The sequence below is a fragment of the Heterocephalus glaber genome, unplaced genomic scaffold, assembly GCF_053883595.1.
Source record: "Heterocephalus glaber isolate CG9 unplaced genomic scaffold, H.glaber_assembly_v1.0 deba00000281, whole genome shotgun sequence".
Lineage (NCBI taxonomy): Eukaryota > Metazoa > Chordata > Mammalia > Rodentia > Bathyergidae > Heterocephalus > Heterocephalus glaber.
In genome coordinates, this window is record NW_028258139.1 from 7,296,117 (window position 1) to 7,318,172 (window position 22,056).

General features: G+C 37.5%; 1 protein-coding gene across 7 annotated transcripts in view; it reads left to right on the top strand.

Annotated features, from left to right (window-relative positions):
* Window positions 1-435: 435 nt before the first annotated feature.
* Window positions 436-22,056, top strand: part of Prkdc (protein kinase, DNA-activated, catalytic subunit) — a 166,097-nt gene continuing 144,476 nt past the window's right edge. For 5 of the 7 annotated variants that reach the window (XM_021248991.2, XM_021248992.2, XM_021248994.2 and 2 more), the window contains exons 1-18: window positions 437-633; window positions 2,634-2,710; window positions 2,811-2,903; window positions 5,023-5,097; window positions 5,937-6,045; window positions 6,653-6,765; window positions 6,850-6,949; window positions 10,424-10,479; window positions 10,560-10,590; window positions 11,057-11,214; window positions 13,195-13,341; window positions 14,811-14,975; window positions 15,531-15,699; window positions 16,005-16,054; window positions 16,647-16,772; window positions 18,242-18,391; window positions 19,934-20,049; window positions 20,782-20,941. In XM_021248991.2, the coding sequence (XP_021104650.2) occupies window positions 480-633; window positions 2,634-2,710; window positions 2,811-2,903; window positions 5,023-5,097; window positions 5,937-6,045; window positions 6,653-6,765; window positions 6,850-6,949; window positions 10,424-10,479; window positions 10,560-10,590; window positions 11,057-11,214; window positions 13,195-13,341; window positions 14,811-14,975; window positions 15,531-15,699; window positions 16,005-16,054; window positions 16,647-16,772; window positions 18,242-18,391; window positions 19,934-20,049; window positions 20,782-20,941 (2,049 nt within the window). In that variant the 5' untranslated portion in view covers window positions 437-479. Of the gene's footprint in view, window positions 634-2,633; window positions 2,711-2,810; window positions 2,904-5,022; window positions 5,098-5,936; window positions 6,046-6,652; window positions 6,766-6,849; window positions 6,950-10,423; window positions 10,480-10,559; window positions 10,591-11,056; window positions 11,215-13,194; window positions 13,342-14,810; window positions 14,976-15,530; window positions 15,700-16,004; window positions 16,055-16,646; window positions 16,773-18,241; window positions 18,392-19,933; window positions 20,050-20,781; window positions 20,942-22,056 lie in introns of all 7 variants that reach the window. The other 2 variants (XM_021249006.2, XM_021249003.2) reach the window with 2 other exon arrangements.

The following is a 22,056-nucleotide window of genomic DNA, read 5'->3' on the forward strand; positions in this document are numbered from 1 at the left end:
ACCCTAAATACATTTTCACTCTTTATCAAGGAATAAGGTCAATCTTGACAAGACCCCTAGTTTGTGTTTTTCTGCCTTTTTTAGTTAACCCAACATTTAAGTATCGTCCCCATCTATTTCCGCACGTCAAACCTTTGGATTCCTATTTCTCCTTAAATTTAGCTGTGTACCTGCTACCTGCATTATGTGCTATGCATTTATAAAACTGTCAGTATGTTAACATTTTGTAAGGGTATAATTTAGTGGCATTAAGTAATTTTCACATTGTTATATAACTATCACCATCTACACCCAAAACTTTCATTGTCCCCAAGAGAAGGGTCTAAGCGGGGTGTTTCTATCCAGAGGAAACGCCAGTGACAGCCTATAGGGAGGTTCCCTTGGCTGGGGATCCGCCCCGCGCCCCTCGGAATTGCCTCTCCCGGGCTTGGCGCGCATGCGCGAGGGCTGGAGGGGAGGCTGTCTGAGGTGTCAGCATCATGGCGGATTCCAGGACGGGCGTGCGCGGTTCCCTGCTGGAGCTGCAGGAGTTCCTGTCCACAGCGGACCGCTGCAGCGCCGCCACGGCCAGTTATCAGCTGATTCGCGGCCTGGGCCAGGAGTGCGTGCTGAGCACCAGCTCTGCCGTGCTGGGTGGGTACCGCCCCGGGTGGTGTGTGGTCCCTTCACTCAGCGAGTTGTATTGAAGTTAGCCCAGCGTTTTTGCCCTCGTGGGTGTGGTTTGGAGTAGTTTGAAATCTCCTGCATTTCTGTGGAAGAGTATAAAAAGCGATTTGTCGTACTGTTTTCCCCTAACATTAGAATAAAGGTATTTTTAAAACAGTTTTTAGAAAATGACCACAAAGTTGGCAATCATTGCTCTCCAAAATGGGGAAAAGGACTAGAGGAAGTATTTTTTTCACTTTCATTTCGCCTCCTCGTGCCAGTCACCCTCCCATTCTTATATTTGCTGTTCTTGATTTTGAAAAGAATCACATAAATACAACTGAAAAGTCATGTTGTTTTCTTGGTTTTTTGAACTAGGGTCTTGCTTTGTAAGGTAGCCTAGCCTTGAACTCACTCTATGCCCAGGCTGGCCTTGAACTCGTAGTGATCCTCCTACCTCAGCCACCCGAGTGCTGGGATTACAGGTGTGCACCACCAAGCCCAGTTTTTATATTGTTCTTTAACTTTTTAGCAATGCCTGTATGAGAACTTTTTTCCTCTGTAGAAGTTCTTCACCATTTTTAAACTTAATTGTACCATGCGTGAAAATTACCGTATTCCTTTTTTTTAAAAGAACACACTGTGCAAATCTTTTTATCTACATGGTGTAGGGCTAGTTGAGATCTAAAAGGCCTGTACTAATTACCATGTAGAAACGTGAACACTTTAAACAAGATATGGTATTCACATGTTGTCAAGGATATATTAATAATAGGGAAATGCAAAATTAATTTTTAAAAACTACATTATATAATTGCTTTCTGTCCTCAGTGTTTCAAGGTTAGAATTTAGTTTTGTTACTTGTTTCTAAAGCAGTTCCAAGTTTGTTGTCAGTATACAGTACATTAAGAGATTGTAGGGGAGTTAGTTTTCTTTTGCTGGTGTAACAATTCCCGAAGACTTACTGGTTTAAAACAACACAATTGCTAGCCTTAAAGTTCTGTAGTCAGAAGCTGGACCAAGGTCTCACCAAGCTTGCACCAAGGTATCAGACAGGGCTGCTTTCCTTTGTGAAGCCTCTAGAGGAGAATCCATTTCCTTAATCATTCAGGTTGTAGGACTGAGGATCCTGTTTCTTTGCTAGTGTTCTTTGTTTCTAAAATGTGCCCACTTTCCATGGATTACTTTGCCCACCTTCAAAGCCATCAACAGCATGCCAAGTCCCTCGAAGGAGAGGTTTGAATCTCCTGCTTGCCCATCTTCCCATCTGACCTACTCTTCTTCCTTTTTTTTTTTTTTTTTTTTAACTAGTGGATGTTAATATTACAGAACAGTGGGGATTGTTTTGGGAATATGGAATGTGCATTTAAAATATCTTGATAGTTGTCAATTCCATTACCCTCTCGCTCCCTTTCCTCACTCCTCCTGCTGACCCCCTTCCACATCTTCAAAAGCCTATCTCCTGGTTTCTTGTCATCTCTCAAAAGATGGATTCATTGATGGATGTATTATTTAGGTTTCTCAGCTAAGAGATAACATGGTATATTTAAACATCTGAGTCTAGCTGGTTTCACTTAACATGATGGTTTCTAGTTCCATTCATTTTCCTGCAAATGGCTAAGCCCACCTTTTTTTTTAAGTACCATGTGACATTGGGTCTAACGTAGGCTCTCCGTTTTAAAGTCACCTGATTAGCAGCCTTAATTCTGTCTGCAACCTTGATTTCCTTTGCCCTGTAAAATTAATATCCAGAGATGTGACACTAAAGATTAGGGGATGGGCTTCTTTGGGGTGGGATGGTTATTTTGCCTACTCTGTGCTTGTTGAATATCATCCAGAATTTTTGGCTTTGTTTGTCTCTATTTTGCAGCTTTAGGGCTAGCATCTTATCACTTACAAAGCTGCCTTGAAAACCATGCAATCCTCTTACAGGTGGTTTATGAAGTGCTTCTTGGCAACTCTCTTAACTTCTTTTCTTTTCGGTCCAGCATTACAGAGTTCCTTAGTTTTTTCCAAAGATTTTGGATTGCTTGTATTTATTCGGAAATCACTTAGCATTGATGAAGTAAGTGCAAAATTTTCCATTTTGTTTCTTGTATATTCCTTTATATTGGAGTGGTTCTTATTCTTACCCATGTTTACTGTATTTATTTCTTTTATTATAGTTTCGTGATTGTAGAGAAGAAGCCCTGAAATTTCTATGTATTTTCTTAGAAAAAATTGGCCAGAAGATCATGCCTTATTCTCTTGATATTAAGGTAAAGTGAAAAAAAGCATACTTCATCATATTTTAGCTTATGATGCAAGGAACTTAGATTTTTATTTTATTTATACCATTCTTGTTGGGAGGTTTACTTATTTCTCCTTGGTTGTATTAGAAATGAAGTGAGCTTTTGATTATGTGTTTTAAATTTAATAAGACCCTAGTCAGAGAAGCTGATAATTTTTCATAACTCTTGATAATTTTTTGCACATTGGATAAAGTCTTTTACAAAAAGTCATAATAAATTGGCTGGTTTGAGTTGTGGGCAAACTCCAGGGCACTTTAGAAGATAATTTTTTTTTTTTTGGTACCTGGGATTGAACTCGGGACACTGCACTTGCGAGCCAGGAGGCAGCACCACTGAGCTAAATCCCCGGCCCTAGAAGATAATTTTAAAGAGCCCTCCTGTCTCTCATGTCTTCTTTTCAACAACAGTCTGAACAGTTACCTCCCATTCTCCAGCCTACCCTCACCAGGTTTCCTCCTGGAACTAGCAATCATAAAATTAGGCTGTTCTCTGCCTTGTTTATGCCTTTGATAAGTGCCATATATCAGGGTAAGTTGTATTGGTCCTAAGTTTGTGTCTAGTTTTTATGTGCTAAGAATTGATGAAGAAGAATGTGTTCAATCTGAGGTCATTTGTAAGAAGACACTATTGGCCCTCCATATTTGCAGGTTAGTCATGATCAGGGATTCAACCACCTCCAGGTTAAAAAAATTAAAAACAAATTGCATCTGTACTGAACATGTAAGATGTATTTGTTATTCTCCAAGTAATACAGTATAGCAGCTATTTATACAGATTTACATTGTATTAGGGATTATAAGTAACCTGGAGGAGATGATTTGAAACATGTGAGTAGGTTGTATCCAAGTACACCATTTCATACAAAGAACTTGAGCATTTGCAGATTTTGGTATCCTAGACTAATCCCCCCACAGCTACTGAGAGACAACTATATTTTTAAAATTATAATTAGCTGAAATTAGAAAATTTTTTTTTTTTTGGTACCGGGAATCAAACTTGGGACCTTGAGCTTGTGAGGCAAGCAGCAGAACCATTGAGCTAAATCCCTGGCCCACAAAATGTTATTTTTAATGATTATCAATCCTTTTTTAAAAAGGCTTTTATTCTCTTTGGATTTCTAGTCCATCTTTCTTGTGATCTTAATTTTATTTTGTTTTGCTTTGTTTTTTGTTTTTTCTTTTGAGACAGGGCCTTGCTATGTAGTTAAGGCTATCTTTAAACACACTGTGTAGCCCAGGCTGGCCTCAAACTCATGGTGATCTTTCAGCCTCAGCCTTATAGGCATACACCACCACTCCCAGCACTCTTAATATTTTAAAAAACTTTAAAAATTAAAAACTTGCTCAAGGGCTGGGGATTTAGCTCAGTGGTTTCGCCGCCTGCTGTGCAAGCGCAAGGACCCGAGTTCGATCCCTGGTACCAAAAAAAAAAAAACCAACTTGCCTAATAGTAGAAGCAGCTAATATTTGTAGTGTATCACACTTTACAAAGTTCTTTAATGTACAGTTTGTTTTACTACTTTTTAACCAGTGCTGCAGATGGAACCCAGGACCTGCTGAGGTGTCCATTTATTTTGTGTTTTTAAAAGTTTTTATTACAACCATAATATATTGCATCAGTATTTTTAAGTGGGGTTTTTTTGTTGGGTTTTTTTTTTCCAGTACCAGGGATTAAACTCAAGACCTTGGACTTGTGAGGCAGGCCCAGTGCCACTGAGCTAAATCCGTGGCCCAGTTATGTTTTATTTTTAATGGTACTGGAGATTGAATCTAAGAGCTCTTGTATGTTAGGCAAGCCATGTCCATCACTTTTTATTCACAATAAGATGCTCAAGCTAGCCTCCAGTGTGCAATCCTTCTGCCTCAGCCTCCACATAGCTGTGATTACAGGCATGTGCCCTCACATCTGGCTTTTGTAAGTTTTCATCTGTACACTTATACACTCTAATGCTATATTTTTAAGCACTAAATATTAAATTTTAATGTGTCATACTTTGTTATTGCTCCTCAGGAATGTGGTTTTAGCTATTAAGTCATAATCCTTACATCTTATTGATGATTTCGGTATGTTTCCTTTTCAAACCTAGAATACTTGTACCAGTGTTTATACAAAAGACAGAGCTGCTAAATGTAGAATTCCAGCCCTAGACCTTCTCATTAAGGTAATTGTATTATTTTATTTATTTATTTATATTTTTTTGGTACCGGGGATCGAACTCGGGACCTTGCGCTTTCGAGGCAGGCACTGGAACCACTGAGCTAAATCTCTGGCAGTAATTTTATATTTTTAAGTATTTTATGTTAAACATACAATTTACAAAACAGAAAATAGGCGTTTGTTTTGGGTGAGACTTTTAGAAGAGGATGGGGTGAATCATGTTGATGTGTGGGAAAGACACACATTTCCAGCCATCATGTAACACTATCCCAATAATTTGTTCTCATGCTCTCCTGGGTAGTAAAAGATGAATCTGGAGTTGTGAAGAGAAAGGAGGAGAAAAATAACTGCAGAATTTACTATTTTTCCGTTTACCACCCTTAGTTGCCCTTGGAGAAACCTATTGCTATTAGGACTTGCCCAAAGATCACTTTTTCATGTCTCTCATGATTTTTTCCCTGAAACCTTGGCAGTGGGAATGGGAATGTATTTTGGTGGTCCCTGGGGCTCACTCATCTGTGTGTCTGTCTCTTTGCATCTGTATTTCAGAATTCCTTTGATCCTGGTTGGTCTTTGGTCTTGAGTGCCTCTGAGGGAATGTTTCTAGTCATGTTATTGGTTTCTGGGGAAAGTAAAATTAAGCCTTGACCATCCTTCTCTTGTGCTTTTCCCACCACCCACATCAAGCCCTACCTCCGCAGTCATCTCGGTAGTTGTAAGTCCTGAATGTAAATCCCCTAGTGACACAAGGTTCTGAAGTTTCACTGTGTATAGAGGCATAGAAGTAGAGGAAGCTTTTTCTACATCTTCCTCTTTAGAAAATGCCAATTTGTATTCTTTTAGTTACTTCAAACTCTGAGAAGTTCTAGAGTCATGGATGAATTTAAAGTTGGAGAATTATTTAATAAATTCTATGGAGAACTTGCACTGAAAACAAAAATACCAGATACAGGTGAGACTCATTTCAGTGTTATTTTAAATATTTTATTTAATATTTAACTTTATTTATTTTGGTTTTTTTGAGACAGAGTCTCACTGTAGTTCAGGCTGGCCTTGAACTCACTGTGTAGCCCAGGCTGGCCTCTTAACTCGTGGCAATTCTCCTGCCTCTGTGCTGGGATTACAGGCATGCGCCACCAAGTCCAGCTTTTAAATTTTTTAATAAATTAACATAACTTAGTGTTTCCTTTACCAAGGTCTTAAATGTTTTATAGATGAATCCTTTTTTTTTTTTTTTGCTGAAAATGTACCAAAATGGAAGCAACAATGTGTGGACTTCCATTTATAAAAGTGTTGATCTTTACAAAATGATTTCTTTACGTAGAAAACACAATACATGTTAAATATGATTTAGTTTATCATATAATAGACTGGCATAAAATGGGAAAGATTTTAGTACACAAAACTAGGTATTTTGTGTTTTACTAGAAAATTGCCTTTGAACTAAATGACCTTTTATTTTCTTATTCATACATTTTTATTATGTTAACTTTAAGTTAACCTTTGGTTACCTTTAAATTTAGTTCTAGGATTTCATTTGTTTAAATTTTATTTTTCAGTGTTAGAAAAGGTATATGAGCTCCTCGGAGTATTAGGTGAAGTTCATCCTAGTGAGATGATAAATTATTCAGAAAACCTGTTCCGGGCATTTCTTGGTGAACTTAAGACACAGGTATGAGGAATTTGATGATATTTTGCTTATATAGACTTAGTTGCTTTTTTCTCATCAAGTAATATCTTCCTAAAACTTTTTTAGATGACATCAGCAGTAAGAGAGCCCAAACTGCCTGTTGTAGCTGGTTGTCTGAAGGGACTGGCTTCACTTCTGTGCAACTTTACGAAGTCCATGGAAGAAGGTACTGCTGGGCTTGGTTTTCTTTCTCAATTCAAAAACTATGTAAGTCTAGCAAAAATTACCTATTTTTTGAACTTCTAAACCAATTATGAATTCACATACAGTTGTGCGAAATAAACCAGAGAGACCTGTATGCCCTCCCCTGGTTCCCCTGGAGATGATGTCTTTTGTAACTATGACAGATAACACAGTAGGATATTAACATTGATACCATCCACAGACTTTTATCACATCTCACTAGTTTTACATGCATGTGTTTAATGTATGTATTTAGTTCTCTACAGTTGTATCAAGATGTAGGTTTGTGTGTGCACCATTTCAGTCAAGGTCCTGAACAGCTGCATCATCACAAGAGACCTTTGAGCTGTCCTTTCATAGCCACGACCCCTTCCCCTCCAGCCTTCCCCAGTAACCATTAACCCTGTCTCCATCTGTAGTTTCGTCATTTCAAGAATGTTACACAAATGAACTCAGTATGTAACTTTTTTGGGTCTGCCTTGTTTCCCTTAGCATAATTATCCATGTTGGCATGTGTCAGGGTTTTCTTCTTTTTAATGCTGAATAATATTCCATTGTATGATTATACCATGTCTTGTTTATTTATTTCTCAATTAATGGATACTTTGTTTGCTTCCTACTTTTTAATTATTGTCAATAGTACTGCTATGAATACTGGTATGGCGAGAGTCCCTGCCATCAGTTCTTTTGTACTATTACCAGAAGTATGATTACTGGACCACATAATTTTTTGAGGAATTACTGTACTATGTTTTCATGGTGGCTGCACTGTTTTACATTCCCAGCAGGAGTGCACAAGGTTCCAGTTTCTCCACCTCCTCACCAGTGCTTGTTATTTTCTAATTTTTTTGGTAATAGCCATTCTCATGTGAAGTGATATCCATTGCAGTTTTGACTTGCATTTCCTTGATGATAAGGGATGTCAAATATCTTTCTTGTACTTATTGGCTAGTTGGTTTTTTGCTATTGTTGAGTTGGAGTTACTCACATAGTCTAGATTTTAATTTATCAGGAATATGATTTTCAGGGCCGAGGATTTAGCTCAGTGGTTCTACCACCTGCCTCACAAGTGCAAGAACCTGAGTTCGATCCCCGGTACCAAAAAAAAAGAAATATGATTTTCAAATATTTTCTTCCATGCTGTTGATTATGTCTTTGAAACACAAAAGTTCTTTATTTTGGTAAAGACCATTTTAACTGTTTTGTTTTGTTTTGTTTGTTTTGGTATCGAACTCAGGTCCTTGTGCTTTCAAGGCAGGTGACGGAACCATTGAGCTAAATCCCCAACCCCTATTTTATCTGTTTTTGTTGTTGTGGTTACCTATGCTTTGGGTGTCATATCTGTGAAATCATTGCCAAATCTCTATTAAATTGCTTTTGTTTTTTTTGTTTGTTTTTATTGTTTGTTTATTTGTTTGGAGGCAGGGTCTAGCTGTATAGTTCAGGACCAACCCGTATAGCCTAGGATGACTTCAAATGCATGGCAGTCCTCCTGCCTCAGCTTCCTAAGTGCAGAGCTTCTGTGCCTTTGTAAAAAAAAAAGTCAGTTGAGCATATCTTTGTGGGTCTTTTTAATTCCCTGCAGGTTCTACCAGTGAATCCTTTCTGTGAAAATTGTTGATTAGATTTCATTTGTGGCTTATTTATATCTAGAATAGGCAAAGTCATAGAGACAGAAAGCAGAATGGATGTTTCCAGGAGATGGGGGAGAGAGAGGGGAGTGGGAAGTTATTTAATGGGTACAGCCTTTCTCTTGGGGATGATGAAAAAGTTTTGGGTATAGATGCTGAGGGTTATATAACAATGTGAAAATATTTAATGCCACTAAATTGTACCCTTTATATAGTGTTAAAATGATGAATGTTGTGTAGGTTTTATGACACTGAAGAAAATTCATATGAGAATGTTTATACAGAGCTCACTAAAGAGCAGAAAGGGATGCAGGAGAGGGGGCAGCAGGAGGCAGAGCCTCGGAGGAGGTAGGAGTGCCACAGTGGTGCTCACTGCCTAGTGATGGTTCAGGTTCCTTATGTGCTCACCAAGCCCACTATTATGTTTACACTATTATGTTCTGTGTCAGTGATTTATTTTTCCAGTACTGGGGATTGAAACCAGGTCTTTGCACTTGCTAAGCAAGCACACTACTCCAGCCTTTTAACTAATTTTTTTCCCCCTCAACTAATACTTATTTTTTCAGTCTCAGTTCAAATGCTGCCATGTCTATGAACCTTTTATTGAATGCCTACAGCCAAAAGTCTTTCCTTAATTTGAACTTCTTTTTTTTTGGTACCGGAGATCGAACTCCGGTCCTTGCATTTGTGAGGCAGGCAGCGGAACCACTGAGCTAAATCCCCAGCCCATCTTTAGGCATCATTTTAACAACAAATTGATGTTGATATTGTTCTTATCCGCAACCTTCGGGGGTTTAATTTGGCTCATCTTCTGAGACGTTTCAGCCCGTGGTTGGCTGGCTCCCAGGCAGCATTTGAACTGGTGGAAGGGCGTGGCAGAGGAAAGCAGCTCAACTCATGGTATCTGGGAAGCAGGGAGCAGGGAAAAGCCTGAGAAGGGGCAAGAAACCAATTGTGGTCCTCAAGGTCATGCCCCCATGAGCCATTTCCCTCAAATAGCTCCTACGTGTTCAGTTATGAACTCATCAATAGGTTAACCCACTGATGACAGACATTAGTGCTCTCATAATCCAGGCACCTCTCCAGGAGTTTGCTACTTAATCCAGTCAAGCTGACAATCAAGATAATGGGCACAACAACCTCACATTATCGTTGTGTGCCTGTTCTGTCTCCCTTTCCAGTTCATAAATTCACTAAGGCCGAAAGTTGTATCTTATTCACATTTGTAATTTCATATAATAGTTTGTCATGTACTATGTGTGGAATAAATACCTGGAAATATCGGAAGGAAAACAGCGTGGTGGTTGGCCTTGAGTGAGTTATTTCATTCAGTCCTCCAAACAACTCTAAAAGAAGGTATAAATTAATTTCTTTTACAGATAAGAAAGCTGAGGCTCTGAGAGAATTAGAGAGCTTAGAAGTGAGGAAATGGAATTTAAACTCATGTCTTTGTTATTTCAGATTGTTTGTTTTTGCTTTCCCCCAGGAATAACTGCAGCAGTAATAACTTGCAGTTACCTACCTGGATCAAAAGGTGGAATAGGGGCCGGGGATTTAGCACAGTGGTTTTGCCACCTGCCTCACAAGCGCAAGGTCCAGAGTTTGATCCCCGGTACCAAAAAAAAAAAAGGTGGAAGAGATTATATACTCCTAAATGCACAGGAGACTATTGGAATTAATGTAGCTCCATGTGAGGCCCTAGGTTCAGTCACTCATATTACAAAAAAATAAAATGAAGTTGTCATTTGTAAAGTCATTGGTAAAGTATGTCAGACAGTATTGTTATGATTTGTAACAAAGACTTTTATTTATTGTTATTTCCTTAGATCCCCAAACTTCAAGGGAGATTTTTGATTTTGCACTCAAAGCAATTTGTCCTCAGGTAGGATTATTATTGCAATTCATTTACTATTAAGTTTGTGATTTTCAAACACTGATAGTGAATTTTTTTTTCTGAAATAGATTGATTTGAAGAGATACGCTGTGCCTTTGGGTAAGACTCTGTCCTTAATAAGGTATAATTTAGATTAATAAGTTAACATTACAAGTAAGTTTTTGTTTAAACTACCAATGAAACTGACACCTGTGATGTTTCCATTTTTTATAGAGAGGCTTTTGGGAACTGAGCATTTAGCATACAATTTAGTTGAAACAATCACACTCAGGTTACATAATTTAAAATATATTTTAGAGCATCCTTCAGGGGATCCAGGCTGTTTGATTCTAACTTTGACCAAATAAATCCTAATCCTCTTTCTGACTCTTATGGGGTTCATTGGCCACATTGTGGGCCTGCTGGTGGCAGTAGAGAGCTCTGTGGGACCCCTGGGTTACTATACAGTAATGCACTAAATCTTCATGAACATGGTTTTCATTTTGACACATATTTGCAGCTTTGTTAATTCCCTCTTTAGGTTTATGTTGTCTTATATTAAGTACGATGATCTTTGCTCTTACAGCTGGCCTGCGCTTATTTACCCTACATGCATCTCAGCTTAGCACCTGCCTTCTAGACAACTACATGTCTTTATTTGAAGTATTGTCAAAATGGTGCAGCCACACAAACATAGAACTAAAAAAAGCTTCATATTCAGCCCTGGAATCCTTTCTGAAACAGGTACTACAAATTCAACTTTCATTTAAAATGTTTTTAGAAAAGAATTAAATTCTAATCTTGTGCCTGCATTTTTGAAAAATAAATACCAGTTGATCCACTAGCTTTTGTAGAATTTAGAACAGATGCTTTACTATTGATCAAGCACATGGGTGGCAGCTAGACTGAGAGAGCTAGGAAGATACCAGATTAGATCAGGACCCAGAGCCAAGATTGAAGTAAGTATGATAGAATGAAGAGAGGAGGTAGGAGCAATTGTGCTTCTGATCACTGGTCTTAGGGATGTCCTGAAGATCCAGATGAGTCTGGAAATCCGTATAGTCAAGCTAGGCATTAAGGAGGCAGGCTCCTAGGTTGGCTCTGATAAAAATACTTGATATTCCCATTAAAAGTTTTGTTTAGAGCACTGTGAGAAATGGGTAAGTGGTAATTACGAGTTGTGATTGAAAAATGTGAATGCTTAAATTAAAAAATATTCTTACACTAAAAGACACATCACCATTAATTAATCCCCCCTCAAAATACCCCTTTGCCAGTTTTGAAGCAATTCTGGAAGTCCTCTTTCATGAATCTCTTTAATTGTGCTGTTGTGGCTACATTGATGTCCTGAACTGATTCAAAATGTTTACCTTTCATGGTCATTTTGGCTTTGGGAAAGAGCCAGCAGTCGCACAGTGCCAGATCTGGTAAACAAAGTGGATGAGGAGATACTGTAATTTTTTTTTTTTTTTTTGTACCAGGGATCGAACTCGGGACCTTGCACTTGCAAAGCAGGCAGCAGAACCACTGAGCTAAATCCCTGGCCCTACTGTAATTTTTTTTTTCTTTTTTTTTTTTTGGTACTGGGGATCGAGCTTGGGTCCTTGTGCTTGTGAGGCAAGTGGCGGAACCACTGAGCTAAATCCCTGGCCCCCTACTGTAATGTTTTTATGAGCCTATCTTTTCATTGGATGACACTTGGCAGCAGTATTCACTATGTTGTTGATCGTACCTTATAAAGACACTCACAAAAGATGACTTCCAGAACTGCTTCAGAAAGAGGCAAGAACAAAGGGATAAGCGTGTTCAAAGTGAGAAGGAATGATTTGAGGGGGATTAATGGCAGTGTGTCTTTTACTGTAATATATATTTTTAAAAATGTGAACATTCCCTGTGTATTTTGATCATCCCTTATAAATTCACAGGGTAACCCATGAAAATTTGCGTGACCTGTGATACAGTGTTGGCCTGAGATTCAGTTTGATGTGCCAAAGGGAAAGAAAGTGCCTCTGCTGTTTGTCCCACAAAACTGAAATAGGTGCAGGCTGTCTCTGGCCCTCCCGGTCTGCTCTGTCCCTCCCAGCTTCTTAGCGTTCCCCGGCTACTCTCAACATTCCCAGCAGGCTTCTGTCTCTCACTGGCATTAAAGTTACTGCTTTTCTTCCTGGACCTCCTCATAAAAGCTTCTGTTTAATTGGCTAGTCTTTCTTGTTAAGGAAAATAAAAATTTGTGGAATATTTTTTAACCAATTCATACAAATATGTTTGGAATTTAATAAACATTTGCTTTGAAGAAGTGGAATTTTAATGTGGGCATAGTAGTTCATGCCTGTAATCCCAATACGCCAGGAGGCTGAGGTGTAGGAATCCAAAAGTGGAAGCTCAGGGAGTCTTTTTTTTTTTTTTTTTACCCTTCAGGGAGTCTTAATTGGAAACTTTTTTCTTCCCCTGCATTTCTCTTGTCTGATTTAATCCTTTTCTTTAGAGAACTGCATCACATACAATATTACCTTTAGGCCAGTCTCTGGTTCAATCTAGTACCACCAAAAGGGGAACAAAAAGGTGATTTCTGAATCTGATGGAGACTACACAGAAGGTCTTTATAAGTAACAGTGATTGAATGTAATTGTAATAATATGTTAACAGTATCTAAACAATGGTAGTTTTTTCATATTCCTTTGTTTTGCTGTTATATACTACTAAAGAGTAAATGTGCTGTTGCAGGTTTCTTATATGGTGGCAAAAGATGCGGAGACACACAAGAGTAAGCTGCAGTACTTTATGGAGCAGTTCTATGGAATCATCAGGAACATAGATTCAAACAACAAGGAATTATCCATTGCTATTCGTGGATATGGACTGTTTGCAGAAGTATGGCTCATTCTTTTTTATCTTTTTGGCTTCACTTAAGTGTTTAAAGGAATATAATTTATTGCATTTTTAATAACATTTTACACTTGTGATAATTCTCTTGTGATAATTTATTGTTATTTGATTTATTAACAGTTAAGAATTTTGTCAATGTCTAAAACTGAGACCCAGAAAAATTAGGTAACTTGTCAAAGGATATACAAAATTTGCCAGACGTGATAGTGCATGCCTGTAATCCAAGCATCTGGGAGGCTGAGGCAGGAGGATTGCAAGCTTGAGCTCAGCCTGGGTGACTTAATAACTTAGTGAGACCTTATCCCCAAAAAAGGGGGAGGGCGGGGGATGTAACTTGGTGCAGAAACTCTGGGTTTAAGTCCCAGTATTGAATAAAAAAGATACAAAAAAATTCATAGAAATAAGACATAAATCTAAGTCTGATGGTTAGAAGCACCATGTTTTCCCACTGTATTATGTTGCACCTTTTCTCTAAAGTAAAATTACAGTTGGTTTCATACAGTAATTTAGATAGGGAGGTTCCTATGACAGAAATATTGAAGAATATTAAGAAGAACCCTAGTGATTTCTCTCTTAGAATTCTGGGACTTCCGTTTTACAGATAAAATAAGTTTCTGCCTCTCTCCCTGCAGCTGCATCCATCAGTATGTACTCTTCCTCTCCATTTGTCTCTATCAGCTCTAAATATTCTTAAGACAGGAAAAGAGTGTGTAAGAAGGCTCAGAAGTCATACCGTGGAGTTCTCTACTTAAGCACCATGCTTTAATCAACTTCAGCTTGTTTGCTGTGGATGTAGATATTCACAGTGTGGAGAGAACATGAAATACAAGGGAAAAGGGAGATTGCTCTGAAAGATAAGCTAGTCATTCAGATCCTGAAGGCTGGCTACCTAGCTTGCTTTCTGTCTCTGTTTTTTGAAACAGGATCTTGCTGTGTAGTTCAGGCTGGCCTTGAACTCACAGGGATCCTCCTGCTTCAACCTTTCAAGTGCCAGGATCACAGGTGTGTACTACCACACCCAGTTCAAGTGTTTAATTTCAATCATGTGTTTAATTCTCTGTCTCTTTTTGGTGTGGCTAGCTTCATGTGGGCAGTGATGGCAAGATACCATCTAAACAGTGCCTAGAACATAGTTATCAAAAACTGTTCTGTGTATGGATAAATGTTTAGAAGGTGATTATAGATTATTATAAAAAACAATCTTGGGCCGGGGATTTAGCTCAGTGGTTCTGCCGCCTGCCCTGCAAGCCCAAGGACCTGAGTTCAATCCCCAGTATCAAAAAAAAAAAAAAAAAATCTTAATAACATACTGTATTTTACATACAATAAAATAAGAAAGTAAATAAATAGCTAATACTCAGTTTTTAATCACATGGCTTACCACGTCATTTTAAATATCTTTGTTTTGACATTGATAAGCTTGATAAAGTACTTTCTTTTACCTGTCTTAAAAGCCCTGCAAGGTTATAAATCCAAAAGATGTTGACTTCATGTATGTTGAGCTCATTCAGCGCTGCAAGCAAATGTTTCTCACAGAGGCAGACACTGTTGATGACCATGTTTATCAGATGCCAAGTTTCCTCCAGTCTATTGCAAGTGTATTGCTTTACCTTGACACGGTAAGTGAAATAGGTTAACTGAGCTTTAAATGTTTGATTTCATTTCTTTAAATAATTTGATAAATCGTATCATGGATTTAGTGCAGGCACCATTGTGGTCAACATAATACTTTAAATGAATAAACACTTACTTATGTGTCATTTACCTGTCAATAGAAATATCATCAGGGCCAGGGATTTAGTTCAGTGGTGTCGTGCCTGCCTCACAATCGAAAGGTCCTGAGTTTGATCCCCAGTACAGGGGCGGGGGAGGGGGATTATCATCGTGAAACTTGAATTATTGTTGTCCGGAGCAGGAGAAAGTATTTGTTATTCTTTCCATCTTCCTAAAAAAATTAAGTATTGCTGCTTGGTATAGAATTTCATCTTAGGTATCATTTACACAGTTTTACTCTAATTTTTTTTTTTAAGGTAATCTCAATTATAGTAAACCTTGGTAGAATAGATAACAAGCCAAGTTTTTCATTTATTGAGTATGTGACTAATTCAATTTTAATTACTTTAGTTATTTGTATTATCTTCCTCTGACTTCTGGTTTGTCTCTGTTTCTGGAAGGTTCCTGAGGTATACACTCCAGTTCTAGAACATCTCATGGTGGTACAGATAGACAGTTTCCCACAGTATAGTCCAAAAATGCAGTCGGTGTGTTGTAAAGCCATAGTGAAAGTTTTCTTAGCCTTAGCAGAAAAAGGACCAATTCTCTGGAATTGCATTGGTACTGTGGGTAAGTTTGCCATTTGTTTTTGTGTTTTTATGACGATGAATGATGGATACTTACTGTTATTTGATATAGGTAAAGAAACCTGGTTGCCAAATTCTTTTGTGTCTTCAATGCCTTGTAAAGAACTCCTAAATTTTAGTGAACCAGAAATCCTTTTTTTTAGTCCTTAGCTTATGAATCTTAACAATTCATGTTTTAAAACTAAAGATACTAACAATTTTAGAAAAGAAATTGAGAAGTAAAGTTCTAATGAGTATTGTTCTTAATGATTGGTTATATTTTTTGCTGTTTCATTTTATTTTTTTCAGTGCATCAGGGTTTAATCAGAATGTGTTCTAAACCAGTGATCCTTCAAAAGGTAAATTCTGAATTTAATTTTCAAAAAATTAGTCTTGTATCACTGGAAGTTAGAAACATTGCTGAGGTTTTAGTATGTAAATATGTAAAAGGGCCCTTCTCAGTTATTAGCCATGCCTTACATTTTGCAGACATATATTTTGTTAGGTGAATACACTTCTCTGAAGGTGTAAAAATGTCCTAAAACACAACTTAACTGTTGTATACATTTTTATAAAAAACAAATGTTTTCTCTCTTGAGACTCAAGAGTAAAAATATCAAGGAATATTATGGGAGGCATATCTTAGTTACTAGAAGCTGTAAAAGTAGGATGAGATGTAAGATTGAAACATGTAAGAAAAATGAATGATTTATAGCACATCTGGTTGATACTGTGTTGAAATACTTGATTTTAGTCACAGAGGAATTGTCTTTTTTTGTGCTGCTTTTATTTTATCATGCTTTATAATGTAATGTCTTCCTCAATCTAACTGTATAGTCTCCTGGTGGTTGCTGTTTTAGTTTAGGAAATTCTGAAAATCAGCAACTTCTGGCAGCATAGCTGATTTTTTCAGTCCATCAGTTAACACTGGGATGTTGTCTTCCTGGCCAGGGTGCTGAATCTGAATCTGAAGACCAACGTGCCTCAGGGGAAGTTAGAACTGGCAAATGGAAAGTGCCCACGTATAAAGACTATGTGGATCTTTTTAGACAACTCCTGAGCTGTGACCAGATGATGGTAACATTTATAACTTGAAAGCCATAAAAATACCCAGTTATTGTCTTTATTAAAAGTCTCCATAGTTATACACTCAAAACTTAATTATTTCAAAGTTATATCTTGCTAACTTTCAAAAGTCTTTTTTAAAAACACATCACTAATAAAAAATTAAGAGTGTAAGTAAAGAGAGTTAACAACTAGAAAAAAATGAAAGGAACACAAGAGTAGAGCTCTTTTAAAATTAATTACTATACCTGAATCCTCATTTTAGCTTTATGTAACAGTGTTTTATAATTGACTTTTTTTTTGGTACTGGCGATTGAACTCAAGACCTTGCACTTGTGAGGCAGGCACAGTGCCACTGAGATAAATCCCCAGCCCAGGGTATTATACTTGATGCTAAATCCAACCTCTTAGACAACAAAAAGCATAATCACAGTAGAAGAGCTTCCTTCCACCCTAGCCTGTCTCGTATGTGTGAGGTCTTGGGTTAAAATTCCGGAACATAATGAATCTATAAATAAATAGTTTTTAGTAACTTCGGGTTCAAACCCCAGCATTGTAATAAGTACATAAATTAGTAATAAATAATAGTTGTTAGTAATGTTACCCAAAGTATTTATCTTTTATGTGTGATGGTAAATGTCCCTTATTTCAAAGTTAAGTCCCATACCTGCCTGGCAGAGAAATTGGCCTATAATTTTGTAATTGTAGAATAGCTTTACTTTTATCTTTAAAAAAAAATTTTTGTTGTTCTAGGGTTGAACCTGTGGCCTCACACATGCTAGGCAACCACTGTTCACCACGCTGCACCCCAGCCCACAGTTGCACTTTTAAAGAAATGCTAGATTATACTTTTAAATCCATTCTAAAGTTGGGCATGGTGGCACATGCCTATAATCCCAGCACTTGGGAGGCTGAGGTAGGAGGATTGCTGTGAGTTGGAGGCCAGCCTGCACTACATAGTGAGTTCAGGGCTAGCCTGAACTACACAGCGAGACCCAGTCTCAAAAAAAATCTATTTTGAGGTGGCACATATATTTACCCATTTGTATGTACATGTGTATGCACACATGTATTTATACACACGTGTACATTCGTGTGAATTTACTCATATAAAACAGCATATATATATCATTTGTGCATTTATACATCCCATACAGAAATTTGGATTAGATGCATTTATAGTGCTTGGTCTAAATCTTTTCATTCACTACTACATATGAAGTGTGTGTAACATGACTAAGTCATATTATCAGACTGAAAAGATACTGTCATGATAGTTTTGGCGGGGAGAGTTTTTAAGTTTTGAGGCTTGAAAGCTTCCAGGTAAATCTGCTACAATTTAATGTTGGCATGGAAAAATCATTTTTTCTGTGATACCTCAACAGACGTGAACATGTGTGTGTATGTGTTTATTCTTATAAAATACGCTAATACTTTTTTGTGCAAGATACTGAAATTTTTTTGTTTTTCTTTATTTAAAGGATTTTGTTTTAGCAGATGAAACATTTCTCTTTGTGAATTCCTCCCTTCAAAGTCTGAATCGTTTACTCTATGATGAATTTGTTAAATCTGTTTTGAAGATTGTGGAGAAATTGGATCTTACACTAGAAAAACAGACCGGGGAACAAGAGGTTAGATGTTTTGTTCTTAGTAATTTTCCATAATTTTAATGCTAAATCTTTGCACGTCAATATTCAGGAGATAGCACAACTTTAGAGGATTGAAAAAAATTGCTTTTTGGGGATTTTTATGTGCTATTGCTTTTCTATTGGATGTAGCCTAATGTATAGAAAATGTTATCAGTGGATCATTCCAAATAATTTATATGTCTGATATGTTAAAATAATTTTAAAAATTAATTTAAGGGTTTGTTTCTCATTCTGTAAGAATGGTAGAGTCAAACCTCATTTTGTATACAGGTGAAAAGCTGTATATACAGGTGGAAAGCTGAGGCTGTAATGTTTATTGTTAGGGAAACTCTGAAGTGTTAAATGAGTTTCTTGAGGTAGTAGAATACAAATAATAAATAGAGAAAAAAGAAAGTGTTCTCCATTTTTCTGTACCCAGTTTTCTTAGCTGGAAGAGAGATATAAGTCACAGCTTAAAACTGTCAGCTCACAGCTGCCCTGCTTTTATCTGAGGAGAAAAACACTGCAGGAATGAGGGTAAGGTAAAAGGCTGGAGGTTTTCATAGAAAATGTGTAGTTTGCACTTGAGCACAGAGGTTTGTTTTTCTTTTTTGTTTTACACCAAATAGATTGTGCTCATTAGAGTGCATATGTATATGCTTCCACTGCAGTCATGAAGTTAGGTAAGAGGTAATGGGGAGGTTGTACAAAGGATGAATACAGGAAACAGTACAAAGCATTGCCATATTGGCTTTATTGTACTTGTAATATGCTATTTTTTATGTAGTATGCTAAGAACACCAGTGTGTGTTTAATTGCTTTTTGTGCTTTGTGTATGTCTAAAATAATTTCATTTAAAAAGAAAAAACTTGCTAAAGGAGCTTTCTGGAGCTGTGTTGGCCAACACACCTGCATTTTAGAGCACATATTCATCACTGTTGCTGTCTTCAGGGCCTCTTTCTCTGCTGTTGCTTGCTGTTCTTGCCTCATGCCAGCAGGTCATCTGTAATCTCTGTTATACCTTATCTCCCGTCCTTTGTAGGTTCTGGCTCAGTTTTCAACTAGTTATTTAACATTAGAATTTACACAAATTGTACTTGATAACAAGAGATTTGTAATACAAGTTTAATAAAACTGAACTTCATACACTTCCCCAAAAATCCTGTTTTCCATGTCTTTCTTCTTACTGCTCATTACACGTATTTATTTATTTTGCAGTTGGATATTCCCAAGTCATAATCAGTATTTGCTACCTTTTGAAATTCTACCTTTGTCAAGGCATTGCTAGCTTTTTAAAGATATGATACCCGTCCTTGTATTTTTGTCACATTCTTTTGTCACACCTATGAATTCTTTGGTTTACTGTTTCTTCAAGGCTCATCATTCTTCTCAAAGTTAAGTTCTTAAGGACTTGTCTCTCCCTTTCTCACTTTTGGATTCTTTCTTCATAGCATTAGGTGTAGTCTGCTGTCAAGTGGGAAGTTATTTGTTGAGAACTGTGTAATTGAATGGTAAAGTGTTTGTTTGGTACAATTAATTTTTAAGGATGGAAATGAGGCTACTGGTGTTTGGGTGATCCCGACTTCAGATCCAGCTGCTAACTTGCATCCTGCTAAACCTAAAGATTTTTCAGCTTTCGTTAACCTGGTGGAATTTTGCAGGTATTTTGTCAAATTTTTAATATTTAAGAATGAAAATTGGGCTGGGGATTTAGCTCAGTGGTTCCGATGCCTGCCTTGAAAACGCAAGGTCCCGAGTTCGATCTCTGGTACCAAAAAAAAAAAGAGAAAAGAAAATTATCAGCTATTAGCTATAAGAAAACATAGCCTCATGTGAATGTAAGAAATAAAAAACCAGGCCAGGGATTTAGCTCAGTGGCACTGTGCCTGCTTTGCAAGTCCAAGGTCCTGAGTTCAATCCCCAGTACCAAAAAAAAAAGAAAAATGAAAAAACAAGACTTTAAAATCACTTATCTAGGGGCTGGGATGTAGCTCAGTGGCGCTGTCCCTGCCTCACAAGCGCAAGGTCTTAAGTTCAATCCCCGGTACTAAAAGAAAAAATCACTTATCTAGACCTTTAAAATATATTTAAACATACCAGCTTAGAATTTACTTTTTTTTTTCTGGTACTGGGTATCGAACTCAGGACCTTGTGCTTGTGAGGCAGGTGGCAGAACCACTAAGCTAAATCCCTAACCCTACATTTTTTTTTAAAAAAAGTTAAATGATCCTCAAGTAGGGCAAAAAAGAATGTAGATATACTTAAAACTGTTAGAATACCTAAAAATGTTACATAATGGAATTGTAGTCCATGATTTTTATAATAATCTTAAGGTTGAACAAAAACTAGTAGAATAGAAATTTATACCTTAAATATTTAATTTGTTTTTACAGAGAGATTCTCCCTGAGAAACAAGTCAAATTTTTTGAACCATGGGTGTACTCATTTTCATATGAGTTAATTTTGCAGTCTACACGGTTGCCACTCATCAGTGGTTTCTACAAATTGCTTGCTATTGGAGTGAGAAATGCCAAAAAAATGAAGTATTTCAAGGTAAGTCTGTTTTGGACTTGTTAAGGATGTGGAATATTCCTGTGGTTTTTTGGGCTCTATGAGCTTATAAAGTGAGTTATAAAACATGCGATTATAGCATATACAATTTTTAAATTACTAATTTTATTGTGTGTGTGTGTGTGTGTGTGTGTGTGTGTGTGTGTGTATTTTTTTTTTTGGTACCGGGATCGAACTTGGGTCCTTGCGAGGCAGGCAGCGATATCATATATATTTTTAAAAATTAGTATGTAAAGCTAGGCATGGTGGCACATTTGTAATCTCAGCTACTCAGGAGGTTGAGGAAGAAGGATCACAAGTTTGAGGCTAGTCTGGACAATTTAGCAAGACTTTGTCTCACAATAAAAAAATCAAAAGGCCTGGGTACATAGCTCAACAGTAGAATTCCCCTGGGGTCAGTCCCCAGTACCACACACACACACACACACACACACACACTGATGTGTATCAGTTGAAGACTCTAAAAAAAAGTAGCATTTTGTGCTCAGATTTTTAAATACCTGGTTAATTATATAAGATTAGCAGGGTTTCTCAGAGAGAGGTCTTATGACTAGCAGCTTGAACCTTACTTGGGAAGTTAGGCCCTCTGGATTTACCTGATCAAACACTGTGGGAGCAAGGCCAAGTGATCTGTATTACAAGCCATCCAGATGATCCTGGTTCGTTGTGAGGTTTGAGAATGACCGGAGCATTCTCTGAGGCTTCCTTTTAGTCCCCAGAGGAGCCTGCCTGGGTAATTGCAGGGTAATAGGTCTCTCAGAGGATAGCCACATCTTAGTGGAACACAGAGAAGGGGGAGTGGATTTAGCCTTGCCCAATGGTTGCCTTTGACCAGTCTTCCACCTTCTCTCCTTGCTCTGTTTTTGACTGGCTTGTGCCTGGAAACACCCTTAGACCCTAGTCTCCCCTTCCACTCTTCACTAGATTTTCATAAAGAGAAACAAGGGCTGGGGATTTAGCTCAGTGGTTCTGCTGCCTGCCTCACAAGCGCAAGGTCCCGAGTTCAATCCCCAGTACCCCCCAAAAATAAAATAAAAATAAAGAGAAACAAATTCACCTTTTGGGGAAAAGCTCACATCTGCCAGATTATGATATGG